The sequence below is a fragment of the Dipteris shenzhenensis genome, chromosome 6 (genome assembly GCF_047967505.1).
Source record: "Dipteris shenzhenensis isolate YYH24624 ecotype China chromosome 6, Dip_SZ_1.0, whole genome shotgun sequence".
In the NCBI taxonomy this organism is placed as follows: domain Eukaryota; kingdom Viridiplantae; phylum Streptophyta; class Polypodiopsida; order Gleicheniales; family Dipteridaceae; genus Dipteris; species Dipteris shenzhenensis.
In genome coordinates, this window is record NC_141601.1 from 128,955 (window position 1) to 155,105 (window position 26,151).

Sequence of the window (26,151 nt, forward strand, 5' to 3'; positions counted from 1 at the left end):
CTTCTTTGGGCAATCCTTGCAAAATGCCCAAAGGTCTACAAATACAATCTTGATCCTGGCCACTTGCAATCTCAATCCTTTGCTGAAAGAGGAAGCCATCTAGTGAATAAGCATGATGTGATCATCAGAGATGTTAGTGTCGGAAACAATGACCCTAACACAAGGGACTCATCAAACTTGACTGCTTCTACTACCAAAGAAGGCAAACCAGGGAGAGAAGGAACCTTCGTGACCACTCCAAAAGAAGCTCCCATGGTGGGGAGGAGCCAGCAATAAACTTGTGTGTTAGGAAATGGAGTCAATTTGAGTGACTTCTAGTGTGTTTTATTCAGTCCTAAGTGATTTCTAGACTATTTTATATCTAGGAGTGCCACGAGTCAGATTGGGAGTTATCCCATATACATTTGGTACTTAGAGTGTGTGCGTGTGCCTATCCTATAAAGGCATTGTCATTTCACTTGTCAAATCAATCAAGCCCCAAGCCTCTTTGGTTATGCAAGTACTTTCCTTTGGTTGTTCATTTCTTTTTATGCATTTCATTTGCTTTCCATTTCCATTTCATTATGTTTGCTATGTAGCCTAGCCTAGCATGCCTCCCATCTAGTCCATCATGTGGTATCAAAGCCTCCTTTCCTACCTTTCCCTTCTCCATGCTCAATCTAGAGGATGAGGGAAGCCCGCACATGGAAGCCATCCTCTCCTCCATGATTGAGCTCCCTTCCATTCCCTCCTTTCTCCCCATCTCTTTCTTCTTGGAGAGATTCCTTTTTTACTTTACCGTAGCCTCTACTTCAAGAAAACTGCTAAGGAGATTTTGGGAGCGCCTGGACAACCTCTTCGGTAACAAAATTACAAACTCTAAAGTGTTTTTGAAATTTTTACAAATTACAAATGGAAGATAATGATGATTTAGCCAAGTTGCAATCGCTTGTGCAACAACTATCTAGTTTAAAATGTCAACCAGATGATGAGGACAAAATGGCAATTCTAGTGAAAAGTATGGAAGGGGTCTCTCGTTTTGAGAACACCCTTGAAGTTCTTCGCCTTGCAACAGCCACCTTTGATGACATTATGGCTCTTCTCCTTGAGAAGGATCACCATAACAAGGACACAACTGCAATTAAAAGACTCAACGAAGACCAGGCACTTTTTTCGAAAGGCAAAAGCAAGTTCAAAACCTTCAAATGTACTTACTGCAAAAAGCTTGACCATTTGGAAGATCATTGCTTTCAAAAGCTGGCAAAGCTACAATCAAAGGAACATGCCCGCTTGGTGCAGGATGCCGCCAATGAGGACGAAGAGGACGACACTCCGGAACAAGCACTTACCGCTGAAATCCGCAATCTATCTCTCCCTCTAGAGGTAGACGAGGATGATGAGTATATTTGTATATTTTCTGAGATTGATGTATTTGGGTACTATGCCCTGAGTTGTTTCCCAAAAATGAATGAAATAATGATGCATGTTGGGTCAATAAAGGTTCTCTGCCTTGGATAGTCCTCCTAAAATTATGTATTGTTTTCATATCTATGGTGTGTGGCTCCATGTCCCTAATTAGTCCCTCGAGCCAGGGGGGGGATGTATTGTGGGAGCTATGTATTGGCTTTGATGGGGTCTCCAGGATGTTGGTGTATTCCCTAAACCTATGAGCTGGTCATGTAGCCATGCTAAGACATGAGCCTGTGAGCATGTTGAGTCTCAAGCCACGAGCGTGCTTGGATCAACTTCTCAGCACGCTCAGACTTAGCCTCTGAGTTACATAGGGTGCACAGATTAGTAGTCCTGTCATTGCATTTTCTAACACCCCCCCATGGAGGAAAGGTGAGGGACTACGGTATAGAACCAAGAACAGAACATGACTGAATGACTTCTAATGTGTTTTATCGATTCCTAGAGTGAGTTCTAGACTATTTTATATCTAGGAGTGCCACATGTCATATTGGGAGTTATCCCACATACATTTGGTACTTAGAGTGTGTGTGTGTGTGTGCCTATCCTAGAAAGGCATTGTACTTCCACTTGTCAAATCAATCAAGCCTCAAGCCTCTTTGGTTATGGAAGTACTTTCCTTTGGTTGTTCATTTCTCTGTAAGCATTTCATTGGCTTTCCATTTCCATTTCATTATGTTTGCTATCTAGCCTAGCCTAGCATGCCTCCTATCTAGTTCCATCACTGTGTACGGCTCGGAAATCTAATTAGCAAAGAGATGATCAGCCTATCCTCTTCTCTTGGATCAAAACCCAAGATAAATCGAGAAAAGATACACCATCTTGAAGGAGTGGCCTAGAGGACTAGCCTAAAGCACCTGTGCTAAAATGCCTATCGAATCAAAAATCACACGAAAGAAGCCTCTACTCAAGAGCCGAACATTGGATAAGTGCCTAGAGAGGTCAAGAGAAAGCCAGAGAGCAGCCTAACTTCTTTAAGGATGGGATCCATGAATGCAAACAAAGAGTGTAATGGAACTTTCCTGCGCCACATCTTTCTGTAACTGCTGCAACTCGTCTTTTGAGAAAATACACATTCGTACGGCTGATGAGGCGGGCGGAAGAAGGATTGGCTGAAGGTGAAGCCATCTGCAAATCTTGAAATGGGACCAATGAAGAAAATCCATTGCTGTAAAAACTTGAGGAAAAGACTAAGGGGAGACTAATGGAAGAAAGAGAAATTAAAAGGAATCTAACAGAGGGAGGGGCTGGATTGGCAAGGGAGAGGGTATGGAGAGGGAGGGAGGGGAAGGAGGGAGGGCTAGGAAGGAAGGCGGATGGGCTGGTGTCGGAAAGCTGAAAGGGCAAGGAAGGAGTACGCAAGAGGGGAGAGGGAAACAGGGCTGCACGGCCCTGTACAGGCATCCGTGACTGTCAGGCATCCATACAGGCTTACAGCAGGAGAGGGCTGAGGAGGAGGGCAAAGAGGCTAGGCAGAGGGGTGACAGAAGGGGGGTGGGAAGAGTCAAGAAAGGGAGTGGGTAGCAGGTCGAGGAGCAGGGGGAGGAGCAGCATATTTTTAAAACCGACAAATACGATGATGTCACAGTAAATATTGAATACAAGCAGCTCTGTTACTTGTTCTCTCAACAAAGACATCCAGAGTGTTGCTTGTGCTAATCAAAGGGAAAATTACACAAAAGCCAAGAGTCGAGATTTATTGTTATTGCTCACAATGCAGAAAATGTTGGCAACTGTTTCAAGACTAGCATTTTAATAACTGTGGGCTTTTCCACCTAAATTGCAGGGAAAAATGACTAATTCCACCGTATTTCTTTTGTTGCATAGCTTTTGGTACATAGTTCTTTAAATATTTCATCTGTAGTTTACAGTATTTTGTACGTCCAGGTCCAATCCATATTGCAATTTGTCATTCGAGCAGAAAAACAAAAAGGTTTGCATTGAAAGAGTTGAGACTATGGCCCTTACTTGTCTAGGGAGAACAATAAGCAAGGTTAGTGGTTTAGCATATTCTTGTAATGATGAATTCATTGAAACAAAACTTAAAATAAGTGCATCTACTACTTATCATAAAGTAACATATATCTTTCCTTTCCACAAAACACTCAAATCATACCATTGAATGAACAATGCACATGTTTCTTTCCTTTCCACAAAACACTCAAATCAAACTTCAAATACCACTGAATGAGCAATGCAGATGTTTCTTTTTGCTGATAAGCAAATGTGTGCAATGAATGAATCAAAATGCTTACCTTAGAGTCAAAGTCAATACAAGATATGTAAGGCCTACCAAACACAAACAAAGGAGAAATCAGAAAATGTAATACAAGATATGTAAGGCCTACCAAACACACACAAACGAGAAATCGAGAAATAACATCCTTGGGCTTGAAAAGTAGTAGTTTGCAGAAGTAACGACAATCACAAGTTATCTCACACATCAAATAGACTTCAATTCTTGAGAACCAAGATAAACCATGGAACACCGACTAGGTCTTCAAAAGAAATATTGATGACTTGGAGTGCACAACCCACACGTATTGGTATACAAAATTGCAATGCTATGAACTACAAACAAATATGAGATAAAATGATAATACTTTTGTGCAAGAATCAAAGCTTTAGAAAATGTACACACACACAATTGCACATAAATTACATTAATCAAATGTGCTTATGTACAGTACCCGCAAGAACATTGTCTCATCTCTACCACCCCAACTCTCAAACAAGCATTCATAATTATGATGTGTTGCATTTGTCAACAGGTATAAAGCACATCTTTAAAGCATTAGACCACTACTCTGAAACAATGCCCAAAAATTCAAAACTATTAGAAGATCCAAAAGCAACAAAAGGACTACATACAACAATAGAAATAAAGGAAACCATGTTGATAGAGTTGTGCGCTGGTTAATAGAGCTATGCTTTAGTAACATTAATCAGCAACATGGGTTCATTAATGGTGTTGATGGTACCTTCATGACAACATCTAGATACATGAATAAAGTTATAGTTTGGATACTATTTCCTCTCAAGGACATAGGTGTGCAGACTCATCAGTAGACAATGAACCAACCAGATAGAGAAACCACCAAAATATATATTTCCGTCCACAACTATGGACACAATACAAAAGAGACAGATCCAGAGTCCCACCAATGGTGTGGTCCTCTGATCTTACCACAAGGTCCTCTGCTCTCTGCTGGCTATCTCTAGACTCGAGCCCACGTGCTCCACCTTGAGCGTAAGTAGACTTTCCGTCTAGATCCCTTCCACCTTGCTGTCTTTGCCCCATCCTAGGTGGGCAGCACCCTCAGCTAAGTCTGCAGCTACTGTATGCTCTCTTCTCCTCCAGTGATGAGGCCCAAGACAAGATCCCTGCTGCTCCTTTCTGATGGGGTTTTTCTGCTGCTCCAAGTGATGATGAAATGAGGCCCAGGGCCTCTCCTTTTATAGGCCCCAAGGGGGCTGGCAAAAAACCGACCAGCCCGACCAGACTGGCCGACCAGTCTGTGGCTGGTCCAGCCCTAAAAGGGCACACTCCCCAGGGCTTTTGGCCCAAACTTCCAAGGTCCTTTGGCCCTCCATTCAAGGCAGGTATCCAGCCTATAAAAGGCCTGCCTCCTGCCCACTGACACCCACATTTCCTGCTGCATATCTGGGCCTGCACATCCTGCCATATCTGTGCCTCTGCCAGGCCCTCTTCCTAGCCACGTGTCCTACGCCGTACACTGCTGATGTCATCGTGCCCTGCCAGGTCAGATCTAGGGCTTGCTGTCCCCGCCTTCTGCTCCTTCCACAGGTTCCGTCCTTTGCAACCTTCTTCTCTTGTGAGGTGCTGCCCATGTGGCAGCCCCCTCTCTCTTTCTTCTCTGGGCATCTTCTGCCCTAGGTCTCCCTCCCCCACGCACTCCTCATTTGGGGGCTTACAGATGGGGAGGTGACCTTTCCAACACGTAGTGGTGTGTTTTTCAGGTTATGTGTTGAGACAATCTTATTTTCCTAGGAGGATTGAAGTCCCATGAAAATGAGGTAGAAACTACCGATGTTGCTCCACCTCGAGCGTTTGTAGACTTTCCGTCCAGTGTGTTCTTCTCCACCTTACTGCCTGTGAATCAGCCTAGGTGGGCAGCCCTTGCCAAGCTTTGTCTGCAGCACACAGGTCCCCTTGGTCCTCCTGAATGTAGGCTCCAAGATAACTGTTCCACTGCTCCAACCTGCTTGTGAATGGCTGCTCCAGAAGATGATGATCTCAGCACCTTGCTGCCCTAGAAGACAGCCAAGGTCCAGCCTCTTCCTGGCTAATTCTGCAGCACTTGTTGCACTCTCTCACCTCTTGTAGATAGGCCCTGAGAGTAGGCTTCCTGCTGCTCCTTTCTGCCCTGGAACTGCTGGCTATGCTGGATGATGAATGAGGGCTGGAGGCCCTCCTTTTATAGGCCCAGGGGCCTGTCATAAAAACCGACCAGCCTGCCTCATACTGGCCGACCAGTCTGCTGCTGGTCCAGCCCTTTAAGGGCTCTAAAACCGGGGCCCTTTGGCCCAAACTTCTAGTGCCTTTGGCCCTCCAATTAAGGCAAGGGCCCAGCCCTATATAAGGGCCCTAGCCAGGCCCTTTTGGGCTGCTGCTAGGCTGCCCTTTGCTGCTGCTGGAGACCCTATTGCAGGCTGTACTCCTGCCCATAGCCTCTGCCATCTGCCCCGTATCTTTCTTCATGCAGGCGCCTTCCTGCTGCAGCATCCTTGCCTTCACCAGCCCCGTACAGCCACGTACGCATACCGTACCCTTCCGTACTGCTGCGCCATCTGTCCTTGCTGGAAATCCCTGCGCAATCAGGCTGCTGCAGGTCCCTGATGTCCACGTGTCTGCCCTGTACATCAGGAGCTCCACGACTTGCCAGGTACCCTTCTTGCTTTGTGTATGGTGCTGCCCATGTGGCAGTCCCCCTCCCTTTCTCTTCTCTGGGCATCTTCTGCCCTAGGTCTCCCTCCCCCATGCTCTCCTCATTTGGGGGCTTACACATGGGGAGGTGACCATTCCAACAAAGGTAGCTTGATGGCCCTAAGATGAAGTCCTATCTGTAGGACATCTATTTCGCTGGTATGGACATGTAGGCTAGTCTAGAGTTATTTCATTTATTTAGACTTAGTCTTGCTATGTGACACTTGGGGGTCATACATATACCCAGTGGTCACCAGTTGTACTGCTCACTCATTGTGTTTATTCCTTATCCAGTTGAATCATGTTGGTTCTCTCTCTCACACACTTGCTGTGTATGCTCATGCTTCTGTTCAGCCCTCTCCCTCACTTCGTGTTCCTACATTTGGTATCGGAGTGAGGTTGCCGAGGGTTGATTGCTGGACTGCTGAGATTGCAAGTGCTGAGGTACTTGGGCATTCTTGGTGTGAGGCTCAGCCTCTGAAGAACCATTTGGAGAAAGGAGTGTGGCATTGATTCTTAGGTGCTATTTTGTGAAGCATTGCTGCAGCTGCCAACAACAGCCTACAAGCATCTCACTAGCACACAAAGAAGTCAACAGCCAGAATTTTGAGGAGAGATTTATCTTAATCAAGCCTCAGATTCGCAACTGTTGTAGGGCGAGGCTGCTGAAACTCTGAAGCTGAAGGCACATGGTAGGAGGAACGGAATGGAAAAGAAATGGAAGAACTAGAAAGCAATGAAAGGAAGTGGAAAGTACAAAGCAATGATAACCAAAATACTCACATGATAGAAAAGCTTGATGTAGACCACTCTAATGTGACACTAGACAAGTACAACACTATATAGTGTGACACTAGACTCTAGAAAGCCAAAGTGTATATGGGATAACTCCCAATATGACATGTGGCATATCTAGGACTCACTAGACTATAAAAACACACCTAGAATACTCACTTTGACTTCATGTTCCAACACCCCCCTGAAGGAAATGTGAGGAACTACTGGAATGTAACCAAAAACAGAACATGACAATGATGGAGTCTACTGCTCTGTGCATCCTCAAAGGCTCAAATGAAGCATGGCTACCTGACCAACATATCAGTCTAGGGAATGCACCAACATCCTGGAACTCGGCCAAGTCTGATGAAGAGACTCATCAAAGCCAATAGAAAGGCTCCCACAATACATCCCCCTGGCTTCATAACAAGACATGGTAGGAAGCCACACACAACTCATAAAGGAAATAAAACATCATTTGAGGAGGACTATCCAAGGCTGAGAACCATTATTGACTCAATGACTCAAGGAGATTATTACATCATTTTTTGGGGGACTGCCCAGGGCACCCAAGTACATCAAGCTCATGTAAAACTTAAAATACAAAGTCACGATCATCAGGCTCAAAGATCTCTGGATGGACAGAGAGATCTCGGATGTGAGCCTTGAGAGCATGTGTCGGTGAGGGCAGCGGGCAGAGAAGGATTCCAGCAATGCAAAGACATTGATGATACATGAGAGTCACTCTATATCAAATGGGACTGCAGCAACATCTGAGAACTGGAATAGAACTTCGTCAAAAGATACGTCATATAATAGCAACACGCAGCAGGAATTCCGTCACGAACTCAAATTTTGTCAGAACTTGAAGAAGCCATAACTTTTCTGAAACCTCAGATTAAGTCAATGTAAAAGGCAAAAATATAGAGTTCAAAGTCCTCTGCAACTTTGCTGAAGACTTAAAGTCAAAATTCCGCCTCCAAAGTCGAATATAAGCGTCACACCGCTCTCAGGTCTTATAAACAGCACCAGCAAATCACGAGCAAGAATCAACTTTTTGAGAGATCTTCAAGCAGTCAATGGTGATGAGCAGCCCATGAACCTCTCGGACAGCTCCTCCAAGTCGGCATCTCGATCTTCATGATGAGGCTCGGATGGAGAAGAGAAGAGGCAGCTTTCCAAGGAGGAGGGAGAGTAACTTCATTGGCCTCCCTCACCTCAACCTCTTGGAAGGGGAAGGAGAGACAGGGCTAGGAGCATGGCTCTTATACCACATGAAGGCACATGGTAGGAGGAACGGAATGGAAAAGAAATGGAAAAACTAGAAAGCAATGAAAGGAAGTAGAAAGTACAAAGCAATGATAACCAAAATACTCACATGATAGAAAAGCTTGATGTAGACCACTCTAATGTGACACTAGACACGTACAACGCTATATAGTGTGACACTAGACTCTAGAAAGCCAAAGTGTAAATGGGATAACTCCCAATATGACACGTAGCATGTCTAGGACTCACTAGACTATAAAAACACACTTAGAACACCTAGAAAACTCACTTTGACTCCATGTTCCAACAAAAGCACACTGCAAAGTCTGACCATAGAAATGACAGGAACGACAGCCTTGGCTTGCTTAAGGCATTGAAGCCCTCACTCGTTCTAGGAGTGCTGGGAAAGAGTTGAAGGCACGAGTGTTTTTCCTCACCTAGGCAAACTGCAGAAGAGGCGGAGGAACAAATCAAAGGCACGAGTTCTTCGCCAAGTCGAGTTCTTCACACACTGGTTGCTTTCAGTATCTCTTCATGAGAGAGATTCGTCAGAGTCTAAAGCGAAGTCATTGTGAGTCATCAAATTCTAAGGTGTCAGGCTGAGGCGTGATCTTCGTTACATTTTTTGGATTCGTCAAGGAGATTTGTCAAACTGTAGGATATTTTTCCCCGCACCTTTGGCCGTACTCCCCCCTAATGTACATCTTCACATGGAACACCTCTTACATGAGTGGATTGGTCTGTTAGCCTAGAATGAGTGTTGTCACAACACTGATAACTCTAAAGAAGCATGAGAAGCATCATCAGGGCGAGTCCCTTCATATCAAATTCCTCACAAAGGGCACCCAGTACGAAGACTATCGTTCTCAAGGAGTGGAGTGACTCCGTTGTTTTCTCAGAGTCCACCACAAGTTTGCGGTGGCATTTTCAGCCTTAGCCTTGGTGCTTTATAGCTCTTCCTTTTTTCCAGAGAAAATAAAACTCCTATTAATGCTGGAAAAAACCCTATGATTCTAACTCCATAAAGAGGCTGAAGACAGTAAATACAAAGAAAGGTTGCTAGAAAACACAACCTATTCCCAGGGCACTGGCTCACTGCCTAGGTTGCCACAGGAACAAGGGCTAACATCCACGGAGGTGGTCTACACATCTAGTGGATATCACCCGAGGAGAAAGTGTACAAAATCCCTACAGGCCAACCCTTGCAGAAGCGGTCCCTCTCGATCCTAGAGTGCCGCGCTCCCAGGTAGCGCGTCCATTAGAGTGGCCACCAAAGTCGTCGTTTGTCCCCCCAACACCTGACTACAACGAGCAACCCAAATGTTCTAGGCGGTAATGCTGGTCACCGTTTCCTAGACACTGTCCTCTAGTGAGAAAGAGGGGCGTGAGCGGGAAGGCGGTACTGCATCATAGGCCTCTATACGGGAGACCAATTGGCCATGGATCCTATAGGCTGGCGACACTAGGTCGATAGAAAAAGCGTGCCCACCCTCCATAAGCCATGCTACCATCCCCCAAGTGAAGTCCCTCTGCATCCGTTGTGTACTGGCCACTATCCGAAAGGACGCAAGCCAGATCCTTTGCGCAGCTACACCCCCCCACAGGCAATGGGGAATCATCTCCAACACACCCTCTACACGACAAAGACATTTGCCGTCGACCCGGTCCCGCTTGTTACGCTCAAGTTGAGGTAACATGACCTCGGAAGGGTCAATCGACATTTTCCTTTAAAGGATCAATGTTTGTATTATATTTATTGGGCTTCATGTAAATGGTCAAAGGGGTTAATGTCAAGGTCCTTGATGAGGGTGACAGGACATGGACTAGATGGGTCTAAGGCTATGGGTCTTAAATGCATTGAATGTGTAATGTGCCTGGAGGCAAGTGAAATAATGCATATCCCAAGAGAGGGGTATATGGTGCATTTAGGAGGCACCCTAAAATGAGGACATACTAGACCCATCTAGGGAATTGGGGCTTGGTGGATTTTGCAAGCAGGAGCTATTCACCTGTGCAGAGATTTCGTGAGAGCTTGTGAACACCGAGATAAGGCTGGGAGGATAATTTGTGTGCCTGTACCGTGATTCATCGTAGACTTAGGCGTAATGGAACAAGTTATTGATAAGGGAACGTAATACCGCTGCAAATCACGAAGAAGCCGGCACTCCAAGAGCCAAAGGTGCCACACTGCTTCCTTCGGTCCCAAGAGAGAGAACTGTGTCTGAGTCAATGTGCCAGGCCTTGCCTAGTCAGCCTACTACTCTGATCCGTTGAAACTCTAGCCCGCACAAGTCACCCACACTCCCGCCATGGCTCTCCAACTCCGCCTATAGCTGTAGAAGCAACGATAGAGAGAGAGGAGAGTGTCCTTGTAGAAGTGGACTCTAAGGGTATCCCTGTCCTCGAGAACTGCCTATCCCAGCAATGTGGAGTCCAGGGCGAACGCAGTTTACTAGCTCTTCTTGATGAGCAAGTTATCTACCCACTCAAGTGTTTTGTTTTTCATGCTAAGCATGATGTACTTTTGTCATGAGCATTGCTCGTGGGGATTTTTTCATACTTGATAGAAGTCTTTTCATTTTTATTTTTTTTAAACCCTCACAAAGTGCCGAGTTTGTCCTAACCTTCAACTTCCTTAAGTAGATTTTATTGGTCAACAACCTCGTCTTACCCCATTTTTAGTAAGACTAATTAGACTTAGATTCACAATGATCCTTGTTAAGTTGATGATCTCACATTGATCCTTCAAGGTCATCCAAGCTCCATGTGCAATCAAGGCTACCTTGAGCAATAGAATGACACTATCCTTAGTAGTTTAGTCACATACACAAAATTGTATTACATTTCAAGTATGAAAAGGGAATGGGAGAGTAAGCTTTTCCAACACTGACTTACAACACTAGGGAAGAGAGAACCTACATCTTCAATATGCAAAATCACAAAAACAGCTAATGAGGAGGTGCATGATGCCAAGCTATGCTATACTCTTTCAAACGGAAACATATGTTGCAACCCCTCACTCTAAGAAATGTCTCTACTCTAGGAATCCCCAAAACAATCGTCCCACAAGCTCGGATTACCTCTAACTTAACTTTAAGAGAGTCACTATAAAATAAAATCACTAAAGAGATGAGGATAAGGTCTTTGAGGACCTCATGGGCAAAATGTCTAGTCAAATTGTTCTGCGTGGTACAACAAAGAGGATTTTTGGCCTTCTGTAGACCTAATAGACTTTCTTTTTTCCTTTCTCATTTCTAAGTAATAGTTCCTATTACATTCATTTCCTTCATTGTGAGCTTTAAGCATTTTATATTTCCTAATTTGGGACATAGGCCCTAGAACAGTAGTGTTCCTGGTTACATCTCCCATTGCTGCTACAAGTGTTACCAAAGCACAAAGTCTATGGGATCATGTGGAATATTTGCCCCATTGGCCTGACAATAGACACTTGAGTACTTAACGATGGTACGTATCTCCTTGCAAGAATTCATCATGATAAGTGTCATGCAATGACAAATGCAACCAGTCATTCATGAAATTGGATGTAGCCCAAATTGACACACGATTACATCATTCGTTTTGGAGTATCAGGCATCTGTGTTTGATGGTTAATCCCATGCTCTTTCAAAAATCTAAGCTCAAGGAAATTTGAGAATGATTCTGATTCTAATCAACACCATGGTAAACCAGGAAATTTATTTTTGAAAATGAATTAGTATTTGGCTCATTTATAGGAAGAGTATTTATTGGCCCACGTACGTGATGTTTTAGCAGCTTATTATGAATCAGAATAATGCAACTATCTAAGAACACAGCTCTCACACACCCTCAATTGGGCTACTATATATTTTGCATTCCTTCAGCCATTACATGAATGTGGATTGAAGCCAAAAGCATCAAGCTTATAAACCCCCCCATCATATGTACAAGTGTAGAGGAAGGCATTTTGAGGTGTGCATAAGTCATGAACCACCTTGTGCTGTCCATCTAATCAACACCCTAGGAGGGGATACAAGACCTCATGCATCAAAGAAATAAATCTTTTTAAGACTCACGTACTAGCAAAAGCCCCCTGACCACAAACTTACAAAGCCAAACCTTGCACTACAATTCTAGAACAATGATACTAAGGCCCACTTCCAGGGTTGGGAGAATCAAAGTCTCCCAAGCCACACTAGCTCTTGTTATCTTCTGAACCATCAAGCCCAATGCACAAAAGATTATTGATCGGCCTTTTGAGCTGAGTGATGCAGTCCCTAGAGTGGCACCGACAAGAAGAAACAAACCGAGTTGTGGCCAGCAAAAACCTGGTTGACAACTACCACTCTAGAAGAGGATTCAAGTCTAGCCGAACTCCAAAAGAGGAGTTCCCTTCTAATGCTTGAGTGAAATGCTGCGAGGGAGAAATGCCCACACCAACCTAACATCCCAAATATCTGACCGAAACACTTTTATTTTCAATGAAAAGACTTCCTATTATGTAGGAAAAAAGCCCCAAGATCAAATGCTCATGACAAGAGTACATCATGCATAGCATGAAACACAAAATACCTAAATGAGTCAAAGCTTGATGACAAGGGAATACCTGCATTTTAATTTTTTTGATGAATACAATAATGAGAGTAAGGCGGTCCAAGTTCACAAGGATGTCCTTAAGCACCTTTTCTTTGGCTCCAACGGTCAAATGACATAGGAGTAATAATATCTACGCATGCGTAGAGTGCAGCACCTTAAATCTGCATATATAAAGATTTAACACCCGAATTGCAGTGCGAACATAGGCTTCACATAGGTTTCTAAAGGCTCCTTCACACGTTTCGGGTCAGCGTTGGCATTTCCCTTCTCTCAATTCCAAGAGAGTATGAGGAGGAAACTGCCAAGGCACTATTGACTAGCCTTGTTGAACCAGGTCCTACCAGCCATAATGTGGTATGTGACCTCTAGTTTAATTGATGGGTATGCAATCTGTGGCAAAGTTTTTCTTAGGGGCTATGACAGATCTTGAGGCGATAGCTAGGGGATCATCAACTAATTGACCCTTTTGACATAAGAGAGGGGTTCTAGACCCGAACCTTCAAGCAAGGCCTTACATGTCAAGCTGTGGTCAAGGGTTTTACTGCATTTGGTATTGATGGAGTAGCTGGCATGCAGTCTCCCAAATGGTGTTTGTTATGGCATGTGTAAGTCCAAGCCATGCAGTTCCTTTATGTATCCAACGTATGCCAATCATCTACCCATCAATTACTATGTGTGGATCCCAAAACAAAGGCTGCTTGAAAAACAAGACCCCTCAATCCATGAGGTATGACTAAGAGACTCTTCCCAAATGAAGAAGACCGCCATGGATTAATGCAGAGCAATTGATTGCATTCTATGACAAAGGGAAAAAGCCAAAAGCCAATGACGATCTGTGCTCCAATCTCTCTGATGAGCAGGAATGGAGGAGTGATGCCTTGTAGAAAAAACTTGTGCCTTACAGAAGTTGCTTCCACAACCAGGAGGACGTTATGACCCCTAACTAACTATGGGTGGCCCAAAATGGTCACAGATATCCTCAAGTGTTTAACTTTACTATGACAACCGTAGCCTATTGCATCTTTCAACTCGGGCATATGTGTGACCCTGAGGTTTGCAAATTATGACATGGACAAGAAGCAGGTATGTTGAACCCTCTTTATTTATGTTTGATGGCTTCAAACTGCGGAAACTCATTCAAGTGTGAATCTTAATACGTGCCTCCAGAAGTTCATGGTCATAAATATGACTTGATCTTAACGTGGTCATACTTTATGACGATGTATGGCTCAATGGAAAAGTGGATATAGCTTAGGCTAGTCATAAGGCATATCTTCCGACAGTGTATGGCAGTGTAAGGCTTGATGGAAAGCCACCCTAAAGAGAGCAAGCGACAGCGTATGATACTGTGAGCTCAATGGAAAGCCACCCTACAGAAAAAAACATGTTAGGCCATTAAGAAAAGTGAGAAGGGCTGTTAAGACTTATAACATGGGCTATGGCCGCGTGTAACTAACGATATGGGCACTAACGCCAGCATCAGAGCCCGTAGCATATGATGTAATGTACGGATATCGAGACGTTTCGTGTCAACCAAATTGCTTTTTAAAGCTTCGTGGCATGATGAGCGCTCTAACATTCCTCTCTGCTATGAGTGTGCATGCTTGTGCAAAGTATATTTCTTACTTTGAGGATGTTTGATTCATCCTATGAAAGCGCTGCAGACAGAAACAATTTTGTATTTTTTCCCGAAATTGGAGAAAAGGTTCCATAAATTTGTGGGTTTAAAAAAACACTGAGTTGCTTCAGGTCACTCAACGCTTTAAATTTGCTTGAGTGTAATGTGAAAGCACCTCTGCGTGAGGGGGGGAACCACAAAACCCGGGCGAGTCGATCTGGAATAATTCGGGAATAGGCCAAACTGCTGCTCGAAACCAGGAGATTGCATGCCCTGCCGCGTAAGAAAAATATCCTCAATTTTACACAAAAAAATCCGTGGAATTACAGTTCAGCTTCTTTACTGCATGCGTGAGCCAATGTGAAAGGGCTAAATGCCGGCAGCCATTCTGAAAGTTGATTTCTACCGGAGTGCTGCATTCCAAAATTTGTCAATGCAACAAGCAGTCTGAAATGTTACCTCGTTCCCATAAGGCCGTTGGTTGCTAGGATCCAATTGTGGGAACTGTCCGATCTGCAATGAAAGAAGTAAGTATTTAGCCTGTTTGTTAACGGCTTGCACCTGGCGTCATTAAACGATACGTGCCGTGCGAAAGTTCACGTATGGAATTGTCAATCAGGCCTGCCTCAGAATAAGAGTGGAGTATAATGTTGAGAAGGGTCTGTTTGTGTGAAGCATCGATCCTTCCTTGAACCTCAGCGAGACCAAGCCTCCAACTGCGCATAACCAAAAGAATGTAGTCGAGTCGTCAGATGAACACGGACAAGACAGAAAAGAAAATAGCCTGCAATAGCTTCATCTACATGAAAAGGTGATGATGGTAGCCTTGGTACCTGCATACAGGTTTCTTTGCGGTAGCATGAGGATCAATATCGTGATTGAGAAATCGGTCCATAGCTGGTTGCTCGCTCTCCAAGTCCCCATCACAAAGCTTATTTGTTTGTATGTTGGCGGCATGTTTTTTTTTTTTTTTTAAAGAGAGAACATGGAAATTATATTTACATAAATGTTACAAGTAAAACTCAAGGATATGAAGAATATAACATTGAAGATCGGATCACACATCCAATGTATCAGACTTTGGCGCCATAGAATACATCATCATTCCTAGCTTTCCATATATGAACTAGGTTGCCGTAGGCAACCTTTTCGTCATGGCTCTAACTCCAAATTGGACCTGACGTGGCTTAAGGAGAGCTTACAAAAGTTTGCCTTTCTAAAAAACACCTTTCCAACCCTTGGATCTTCATAAAAATCAACGCCTATAATCACGACACGTGGCTTAATAAGGGCTTAGAAAAGGAAAACTTCCTTTGCTTTTCTAGAAATCACATTTCAAACCCTTGGATCTTCATAAAGATCAACGTCTATAATCACGACACATGGCTTAACGAGGGCTTAGAAAAGGAAAGCTTCCTTCTAGGCTGCCTACCGTAAAGATAATGGCAGCATGAACAAGGTTTCCGGTGGCGTAATTTATCATTCCATTCCAGGGAGGAATGTTCGAATGACCTCCTTTTTTTTCAAATGCATAAGGTCAACTCAAGAGGACCAAAGAGTCCTCACAATCATTGATTTGGAAAGAAGGTGGCAAAACCAATATGGCCCAGGAGGTAGAAAGGCAACCTTTAATACACATTAACAACTAGTTTGCAAAATGGCCAACTAGCGCATTAATGAAAGAAAGAGTTGAGGTTGGACTAAAGAAAGGCAACCTTTAATGCCCATTAACAACTTATACTAAGTTAGGATTAGGACTAACGTGCGCCTCAATCATGCTAACCAAATACAACGACAAACACAACCGTCGACCTATATATAGTAGAATAGTAGGCCAATGAAATTCTCTTGCTATCACTTGTAAAGTGGCAGTCACTCCCCTATGTCCCATATATGGTGGTTGGTGCATTTCCTCCATTACAATCTGTCTAAAGGGTCAAGTGATGCATAATTTCTTTTGATAAAAGAGCTATCCATCATTGCATGAATAGTCCAACATAGGATTCCAATTATTATTCTTTATTTTGTACCATATATCAGAAAAGTCTGGATCCCCGTGATAAGAATTCTTCATACCTTCGAAAGGCTGGGTCTCTATAGCAGTGATGTGCTTAATACTTGGCTTTCTACTAAGAACATCAGCAACTACATTTTCTTTTCCAGGTTGATACTGAATCATGGGCTGAAAACTTTGTATAAATGATGCCCATTTGATATGCCTATCGGATATAAGTGGCTAAGTCAACAAATGCTTGATACTTTGCTAATCGGTTTTGATAAGAAACTCATCTCCCATTAAATAGTGTTTCCACATTCATAAGGCATGCATAGCAGCAGTTAATTCTTTATCATATGTACTATAATTGCATTCTACTAGTTTTAATTTTCGGCTCTCATATGCTATTGGATGACCATCTTGCATAAGTACGGCTCCAATTCCATATCCACTAGCATTGGTTACAACTACAAAGAATGGTCTAGAAAAATCGAGTAGTTGCAACACAGGAGCTTGTGTGAGAGCTTCTTTCAAAGTTGTGAAAGATTTATCTTCATGCTCGGTCCATAAGAAATGCTTAGCTTTTCTAAGAAGGTCTGTCAATGGATGTGCAATGTATGTGAAACTCTTGACAAACTTTCTATAAAAGCTACACAATCCCAATAATGATCTTAATTCATGTATATCTCGGGGTTTAGGCCATGTGACTATGCACTCAATCTTCTTTAGATCTACTCGAATCCCATCGGCGGATACAATGTGACCCGAATACTCTATCAGATCTTGAAAGAAACTACTCTTTTCAGGATTTATGTACAACTGATTTTCTTTCAAGAGTGAAAAGTGTAAGAAAATAATACAACGTCTGTGCTCAACAGATAACAGGATCTCGTATGCAAGAGAGAAAAACAGATAGTATGGAGAATCGAAAATTTGATTACTGTAAAATTGATACAATAGATGGTGCTGCCTCCCAGCCGTGCGCTCCTGTGAGAGAAGCTTCGATGGCATGCTGGAAACAATAGAGGACAGAGGCTGGATGCTAAGGAATCAGGGTTGCTATATCCAGTGATGATTATGGGCTTCACGGGCTTACTCTTATATAGCCACCAGTCGTAGTCGGTTAGACCCAATTGGGTGACCGACCCAGTCCGCCCAAAACGGCCGACTGGGGGTCTCGGTCCCGAAATAGGCCATCGACCACACAATAGAACCGTGGTTAGAATAGAGCAACTGACCTACGGACACCGTTCCGTCGCCCAGAGCCATCCAGGATCATCTGGGGCTCCAAACGGGGCCCGCAACCCGAGAGTGTGCTACCTCAGGAAATGCTCCGTCTACCCTCAATGCGGTTAATCATGGGATGCCTTCCCACACTTGCATGTAACCTAGTTGGCAGTGTGCCAACTCTGTCCAGCCATCAAGCCACACATGGCCCCCATCTGGTGTCCAAACTAGGACCTACCGGATAACCGAGCTACTCAAATGCCTTCTCCTCATATGGGGGGCTTACAAGTAGAGTTAGTTGGTTCCCGCGTAGTTACATGAGAGTGGAGCATTGATATCTAACAAAAAGACTAGCTTCAGATGTTCCTTATGCTCCTCAACATCTTTGCTAAACACCAGAATATCATTGAAAAATACTACCACACAATCTTGGTGTTTAAGAAAGGATTGGTTCATCACTCTACTAAAAGTAGCTAGAGCATTAGTTAGCCCAAAAGGCATAACCAGGAACTCATAATGTCATGTTTGAGTTCTAAAGGCAGTTTTGTATATATCCTCTTCTACCATACGAACTTGATGATAGCCGGATTTAAGATCTATCTTACTGAAGACCTTGGCCCCTTTTAATTTGTCCAAAAGATCATCAATCCTAGGGGTTGGATATTTGTTCTTCACTATGTCAATCAAGATGTCTTTGGAAGCTCTATTGCAACGTTGAAAAATAGTAGATCCTTTGCCTATAGATACCACCCTATATCCTGTCTAGACTACCTTATGCAAAATAAGCCACAATAAGCAAGATTGCTTCTCTAGAATCCCAAGTTCCATGTTTTTGTAGAATCTCCTAGACTTGCATACAACTAGAATCTCTTGCCTCAACCACTTCCTATTAATAATTCCCACTAAATTGATAGAAGGGGGACAAGGAGAAGCCTCTTTGAACCAATCCAATGAAACTCATTAATGAAAGCATTTTTTCTCCCTCGTACTATGCCTAGGATTCCATATCCCATACATGCAGCCTTTCTCTCATGAAAAGTAAGTTAAATGCATTTAATCTTAATTCTTAGCTAAAGTAGCCCATCCACTCCACTCCTATTTACCCATATCCCAAAAGTTACGTGAAGTTTGAATTCCCTTCTTGTTGAGTTTGAGTGTGGGTTTCGTGTCTACATCCAATAGTATAGCATCCTTTCAAATTATAGAGAACCAAATGGAGTCATTAGCCATGAAGGTCTCTATCTTCTTAGAGAAACCCTTCCACCGTACATGTAGTCTTAGCTTCTTCCATCCTTTCAAAGTATAGAGAAGTAGATGGAGGGGAGATGGAGTCATTAGACATGAAGGTCTCTATCTTCTTAGAGAAACCCTTACAACTTATATGTAGTTCTAGCTTCTCCCATCCTTTCCATATTTTATGGCACAAGCCCAAGCCCTTGTTGACACAAGGTTCATTAACAAACACAATTGACAACTAAGAGTAGGCATTCCATGGCTTATGTCTAGAAGGTCTTGTGTTCTTTAGGTTCCTTCTCAGAAGAGTTGACCAAGTAGTGTCTTTACATTCAAAAGCCTTTAGAAGCCACTTGCCCATAAGCTTTGCTACAGACCACTCTAGGTTTACAATGCTTAGTCCACCCTCATTCTTAGGTAAGGTGTAGATCTCCCATGTAAATTTTGTATCGTCATCACCACCACACATAGATGTTCTAAACAAAGAATTCAGCTTCTTGATTCCTGCTTTCGAGTGGGCCAACAGTAAACAAAGCAGACGATAGTAGGGTACAGAAAGTGATTTAGCACAAATTTTATACGAGCAAGGGTTGTAGAGCTTGCCATTGCAGATTTCTTTCTTTAGTTTTTGAATCACCCATATCCATTCGTCTTTCACTGTTAAACCCCATAGGAATTCCCACTGGTCTAAAAGCGATTCCTTCCTTGGGCTTCTTACATCCACTATCTTTCAATACAAGTGAGATTGGGCTTTAAGTGATATAGACCCAAATCTTGAAATTATTTATCAGAACTTGAGGCATCACAATAAAATTGTAGGCATTCTAGTATCCCTCCCTCCTACCAAATTTTCATCGCCTTGGTGGCAAATCACTTGCATCCCATCATTCACTTGAATAGATTTTATCTCACCCTTAGCTAATCTATCATCCTAAGGCATCTACTAGAATTGCCAAAAAAAGGGGAGATAAGGGGCACCCTTGTCTGATAGACCCTTTCAATGTGAAATGATTTGAGTTCATCCCTTTGACTTCAATCTTAGCCTTAGCATTATAAAGAAGGGTTTCAGGAAACCTTCCAAAATTGGAACCCATTCCCATATCCTACAATGCCTAAATGATGAAACCCCACTCCATTTTATTATAGGATTTATCAAAATAAGCTTTCATGATCATGAAGCATGCTCTTGACCCTCTTCATTTGCTAGCTCCAATCCTTTTCACAATGTGATAATTGCCTCAAGTATATTTCTCTTGCTGCTCTAATCCAATTTTACATTTTTTTCCTATGTCTGAGAGCCAGGGCTTTAACTATGATTGTATAACTAGTATTCAACCTTGTTCAGGGCCTCCAAATGTTATCCTTGGGGCACCGCTTAGGAATGAGATTTATCATGCCAATGTTTACTCCATTGCCTACATATGTGAAACTGAGTCAGGCAGATAGTCCCAAATCAGATGAGGAGAAGGCCATGATGGTCAAGATTCCTTATGCATCATTGGTTGGGAGTCTTATGTATGCTATGATAGCTACTAGACCGGATATTGCATTTGCAGTGGGAGTTGTTAGCCGGTATATGGCTAATCCAAGAAAGAGGCATTGGGAGGCAGTTAAGTGCATCAAGCGTTACATGAAGGGTACCAAGGAGGTGTGTATCTGCTTTGGCAGAGAAGAGATGCGTGTATTTGGGTACACAGATTCTGACTATGCAGGGCATGTGGATAGTAGGAGATCCACTTCTAGTTATGTGCTCACCTTTGCAGGTGGTGCAGTGTCATGGATGTCTCGTGCACAAAAGTGCATTGCTTTGTCTACCACAGAGGCCGAGTATGTTGCAGCCACAGAGGGTTGCAAGGAGGCTATATGGCTTGATCGACTAGTGAGAGATTTTGGGATTTATACAGGTGTACTAACATTGCATAGTGATTCCATGAGTGCTATTTAGCTAGCACGAAATCCGGTCTTTCATGCAAAGACCAAACACATTGAGGTCAGGTACCATTTTATTAGGGATGTACTTGAGGACAAGTCCATAGAGCTTGTCAAGGTTCATACAGATGATAACCCTATAGATATGCTGACAAAGAGTCAACCTAGTTAGCGGTTTGAGTATTGTCATGTATTGATGGGCATTGGATAGTATGCTCATTGGTTATTCTCCCTTAAAGGCACATTGGCCTTTAAGTGGGAGGTTGTGGGGGTTAAAGGCCATTGTACCTTAACCTCGGTTATGTACAATACTCAAATACATACATATATGGATGAAATAGAAGATTAGGGTGTTCTGCACCCACTAAAACTTGTGTCTCTCAAGCTCCCTCTCACCCTCTCAGCTTCCATTGTGTCCTCACAATTAGCCCTCATGCGATAAGATGCCCTAGCTAGAGATACACAAAGCAATATCAACAATTGGATCCAAGCATTGGTGACAGTTGACAATTGCCATACAGATTAAGAAATGGATTAAGTTAATGGGAAGTGAACCACCTATGGTAACCCATGGTCTAAGGGCCCTATTGCATTGATTAAACTAACATGGGTGCCTTTTTAATTTGTAATTAGACAACCTTGGCCTTTTGATGGAGGTGGATGGTGGATGGGGATCAAGGGCCTAGGATGCCTTTGGTGGATGGTGGATGCACTTTGGTGGGATCTTGACTTTGGGGAGGCCTCATTAAGAGGGAAAGGCTCCTTTTAATGTGGGCCTTTGGTATAGATCAAGATCAATGGCTGAGATGGAGGCACATAATGAAGGGTTAGGATTGAGGCGCATAATGGAGGGAAAAGATCAACCTCCTTAGATGGAGGGCTAGGATGACGATGCATAATGGATGGCCCAAACTGAGGAGCCTAGCTCTATAATCTCCTCCCTTGGATCCTCCATCACATCAATGGCCCGATTAAATGCTTTCTACACTCATCTCCGCCCTTGGATCTACAATAAAATCCATGGCCCAGATTGAAGCACATTTTTCTCTCACCTCCTCTCTTAGATCTTTGTTTTGATCAAGGGTGTATATTTGATCCCTCCATCCTTCGATGGTATCCCTTAGATCTTCCCCTTGATCTAATGGATGGGAGTGCTCTACCTGAAATTTGAATGTATCCCTTGGATTGGAGATTAGATCGAAGGGTTGGGAGTGAAGATCATGGGTCCAAACTCTAGGTTAGAGGTCTCCACACCCTTAAATGATTTTGTTAACTTCAACATGGCATTTCCCCACACCTTAGAGCAATGTCATTGATACAACTCAAATTTCTCTCTAATCCCTTTAAATTAGGAAAGACTAATTGGAGGCCCTTTTGAGACCACATATGATAGTTATATTTCCACATATGTTTGGTTTAGGTTTACACTATAGACTACATAGTCTACAGTTATAGATATCAAGTATACTACTCACTCTTTATATTCTTGTTGTGAGGATCTATCATTGTTCTAACTATCCTATCAAATCAAGATTAAGATTGTGTGTGGACAACCTAGGATTTATAGAAACACTTGGAATATTCTAAAAGTATCAATAAAATAGCTAGAACATAGTTTGAAAACAATCAAAAGTATACTATTAAGAACATAGTTTGAAAACAATCAAAGGTATACTATTAAGTTGAAAATGTTTTGAAATTGAATTTAACTCCCTTATATTTTAATCAAAATATGTGTGAAAACTATAAATCCTACTTACATACACATTTAACATACCATGTCTTTTTTTGAAACCATCAAATGATAAAGTGTAAAATTTTAAAAGAAATTTGAATTTCACATTGTTGAAAGTTTAGGCACATCATCTTGATCACCACTAGGCTCATGAAAAAATTTGATGATCCATCAACTTTTATAGTAACCATGCTCATGTTGTTCTTATGCTTGTACTTATTCTATGGGAAGAATTAAATTTTTTTCTTATAGAATTATGTTTTGAATTTATTCATTAAAGTTCCTTTCATGCTGTTTGGATTTTCTTAGGCAATAAACTTTTCTTTTTTAAAAAAAGTAAAAAACTAGAAATATGTAAACTTCCCTTAATATGACCATTTAAATGTTGAAATGAGTTTTTCTTACACAATTCTTTCTTTGTTCTATTCTTTGGTACAAGGGTACTATAGAATATTCTAGACTTTGAAATGAGGGGGTCAGATAATCCCACCTTATGTTGGTAAATTCGTGTCGCACATGCATTTTATAAGTTGCACCATTTTTTATCTTTTCCAATTCATATAGCACTTCATATCATGTGGGAATCTATAAACCTTCACTTGATGCATTCAACTAAAGATGGATCAATAGTACCGATGTGTATCTAAAAACAATATGATGACACTCTTTGATGTATAGGAGCACAAATAGAATGAAGCTGATTGCAATTCAAATATATCTATCATTGAGCACAAAATTTTGATTGTTTTAATAAAGGTAGGGTCTAGGACCCTTTTATATTGGTGACCAAACTCTTTGATGTGGGTGTACATCATAGAGTATGAGGAGTGGGAGATTGGAATTATTGGCTTATTCAAAAAATTCTTGGGATCTTGGGAGTGGAGCACCTTGAAATGTTGCCAGGACCACCGGCATATAGGTGGGATCTATGCAAATTGATGTTGGCTCGACAGAGTAAAACTCCCACATATGCCATTTCTTCAAAAATGGGACTCTTCATGGCTTTTGGAGTCCAAGTGTGGCCTTGATAAGTGGTGCATTAGGATCGAGGCAGAGGATCCACTCCTCCTTGTGGATTCCATGGGTGTCGTGTTACCCAAGTTAGAAGCCATTTGGTGAGCATCTTTAGTATGTAGTCCCATAAAGCTGGTGGAGGCACTAGGTTCTTGGAGAGGGCTTGCAATAGTGCCTTGAGGTGGCTAAAGCCTTTGAGGTTCAATGTGTGATTACTCCTATGTTCCCAAGGTATGCAAAACTAAAGGTGGGGGAAAGGTCGTACTCTTCATGTTCACATCGTTCCAAGTATGAGGTGGGAGGATGGGGGGATGGTTACAGTGGTGGTAAGGTTTGATGTGGAGGAGGGGATGGTGTCTTTAGGAGTGGTAATTCAGTGGAGCCATTCAGAGGAGGTGATGAAGAGGGTGGTGGTGAGGGAGGATCCTCTAGCAGTGGTGGGGATGGAGAAGGTGGAGGATTACTAAGGGGAGGAGGGGGATTTGAAGGAGGGAACGGGGTGGGGATAGATCTTGTGCCTCATTTTTATCCATAAGGGGCTCATTAGTGTTTGTAGAAGAGCATGGGTGTTGGCTCTTTCCCACGGCTTCTGTAGGAAGAGCAGGGTGTTCTAGATATCTAGGTTTCCGAGGCTTTTTGTCACCTAGAGATATATCGGTGTCCTTGTTGTAGTATAAGTGTAGCTTAGGACCTCGGGTCATGTTTTGGTGAGACATAGGCTTAAGTGTGAGAACCAAACATTGTGCATGCTTGTGTGAAAGGAAAATTCTTCTTCATGGCTGTCAGGTCAATAAAGGCTTTCACTTCCAGTGGGGTTTGAAAGCTTTAAAAAGAGTTTAAGGGTTAAAAGGAGGTTCGGGTTTGAAAGGGGTTCAGGGTTCAAAAGGGGTTTCAAGGTCAAAAGGGGTTTCAAGGTTAGAAGGAGGATCCAACGTTCAAAGTAGAGTACATGGTGGAGAACTCATGGAGGTCGAGGGTTGAGGAACTAATATGAGAGAGTAAGGGTTTAGGGGGAGCATAAGTGTGGGAGAGGAAGAAGGTGTAAGAGCATGGGGGTGAGAGAGAGAGAGAGAGAGAGAGAGAGAGAGAGAGAGAGAGAGAGAGAGAGAGAGAGAGAGAGAGAGAGGAGAAGGGAGACGGAGAGGGAGAGGAGGATTCGCAAGGTTGGAGGAGAGGGAGAGGAGGAGTTGCAAGGTTGGAGGAGAGGGAGAGGAGGAGTTGCAAGGTTGGAGGAGAGGGGAGTAGGAGGCAAGGTTAGGACATGATTTTGGATGTGGAGTGCAAGGGAGTATGGACACTTGGAGACAACTGCATGGAACACCAAAGTAGAGCTCAACACAATGCCCCAAAGAGTGTGGGCTTCATTCCATTATGGGATATTTATACAAGTTCAAGAGCTTCTCTCTCTACATATAGGAATTGTAAGACTTTCTCTCTCTACATGTAGAACTTGCATCTAGGATGCACATGTAGAAGTTGCATGTTGCATGTAGGAAGCGTACATAGAACCTGCATGTTGCATGTAGGAATTGTATATAGAACTTGCATGTAGAATGTGCATGTTGGATTTCTAAGAGAGATTCTTCCTAGTCTTATGCAAGTACAAGCGGAGCATTACCACTACTCCACACACACATTTTGTGCTAATTAAGTCCATGTTGGCATAGAGTCAACATACCCATGGATTCATTTTATTACCCGTCCTCAGGTTATGGATTATTGTGACCATAGAGTTGGGATGCCATGAGTGGATGTGGAATTTGTGGCGAGCCAGTCAATCTTGCTATAATGCCTTTGCACCATACAATTTCTACTCTATTTCCAAGAAGCCGATATCCACCATTTGTTCAAATAGAGATATGTGGCGTGCTTCTTAGAAGATGACTCATTGATCCAAGCGTCGATCCATCCATTGGGATTAAAACTGAGTGTAGGCCAATGGCGGTTGATGTGGTTAGGGACCTCTAGAATGTATTCTAGAAGCTTTTGCAAAAGATAGCACTTTGTCAAAGGATATGGTGAATGTTGCCTCATATTATTGTCTCATGCTATTGAAGTGCTCAAATCAGTGTGCCTTGGATGTTCCATTCTACACCAGAGTGTGGCTCAATCATTGGAAAATTAATGGTGCAATCCTCACCCAAAAGTGTGTATGTTGACCTCCCATTTGTCCCATCGTGGAACTACACAAAACTTGGGATGGGTTTTAAGGCATGGAGGTGCATGGAGGTATTCTTTCAAGAAGATTACATCAAAGAGCTTTGGGCGGCACCAATTAGGTTGGGGATCCAACTTGCAGATCCAAGCTTTAGTAATTAGGTACTAACGGAGGTTGTTAGGGAAATTATTAGTTGAAAATGGTGGAAGGCATGAGCAAAGCG

The 26,151-nt window shown here is 42.8% G+C and overlaps 1 protein-coding gene across 1 annotated transcript in view; it reads right to left on the reverse strand.

Annotated features, from left to right (window-relative positions):
* LOC147900606 (Transducin/WD40 repeat-like superfamily protein) overlaps positions 1–15,538 on the reverse strand; it is a 109,306-nt gene extending 93,768 nt beyond the window's left edge. The window contains exons 1-5 of the mRNA XM_087375908.1: positions 15,470–15,538; positions 15,262–15,352; positions 15,096–15,149; positions 14,812–14,909; positions 3,705–3,738 (exon numbers count right to left, since the gene is read on the reverse strand). Of these exons, the coding sequence (XP_087232034.1) occupies positions 3,705–3,738; positions 14,812–14,909; positions 15,096–15,149; positions 15,262–15,352; positions 15,470–15,531 (339 nt within the window). The 5' untranslated portion in view covers positions 15,532–15,538. The remainder of the gene's footprint in view (positions 1–3,704; positions 3,739–14,811; positions 14,910–15,095; positions 15,150–15,261; positions 15,353–15,469) is intronic.
* Positions 15,539–26,151: the final 10,613 nt, after the last annotated feature.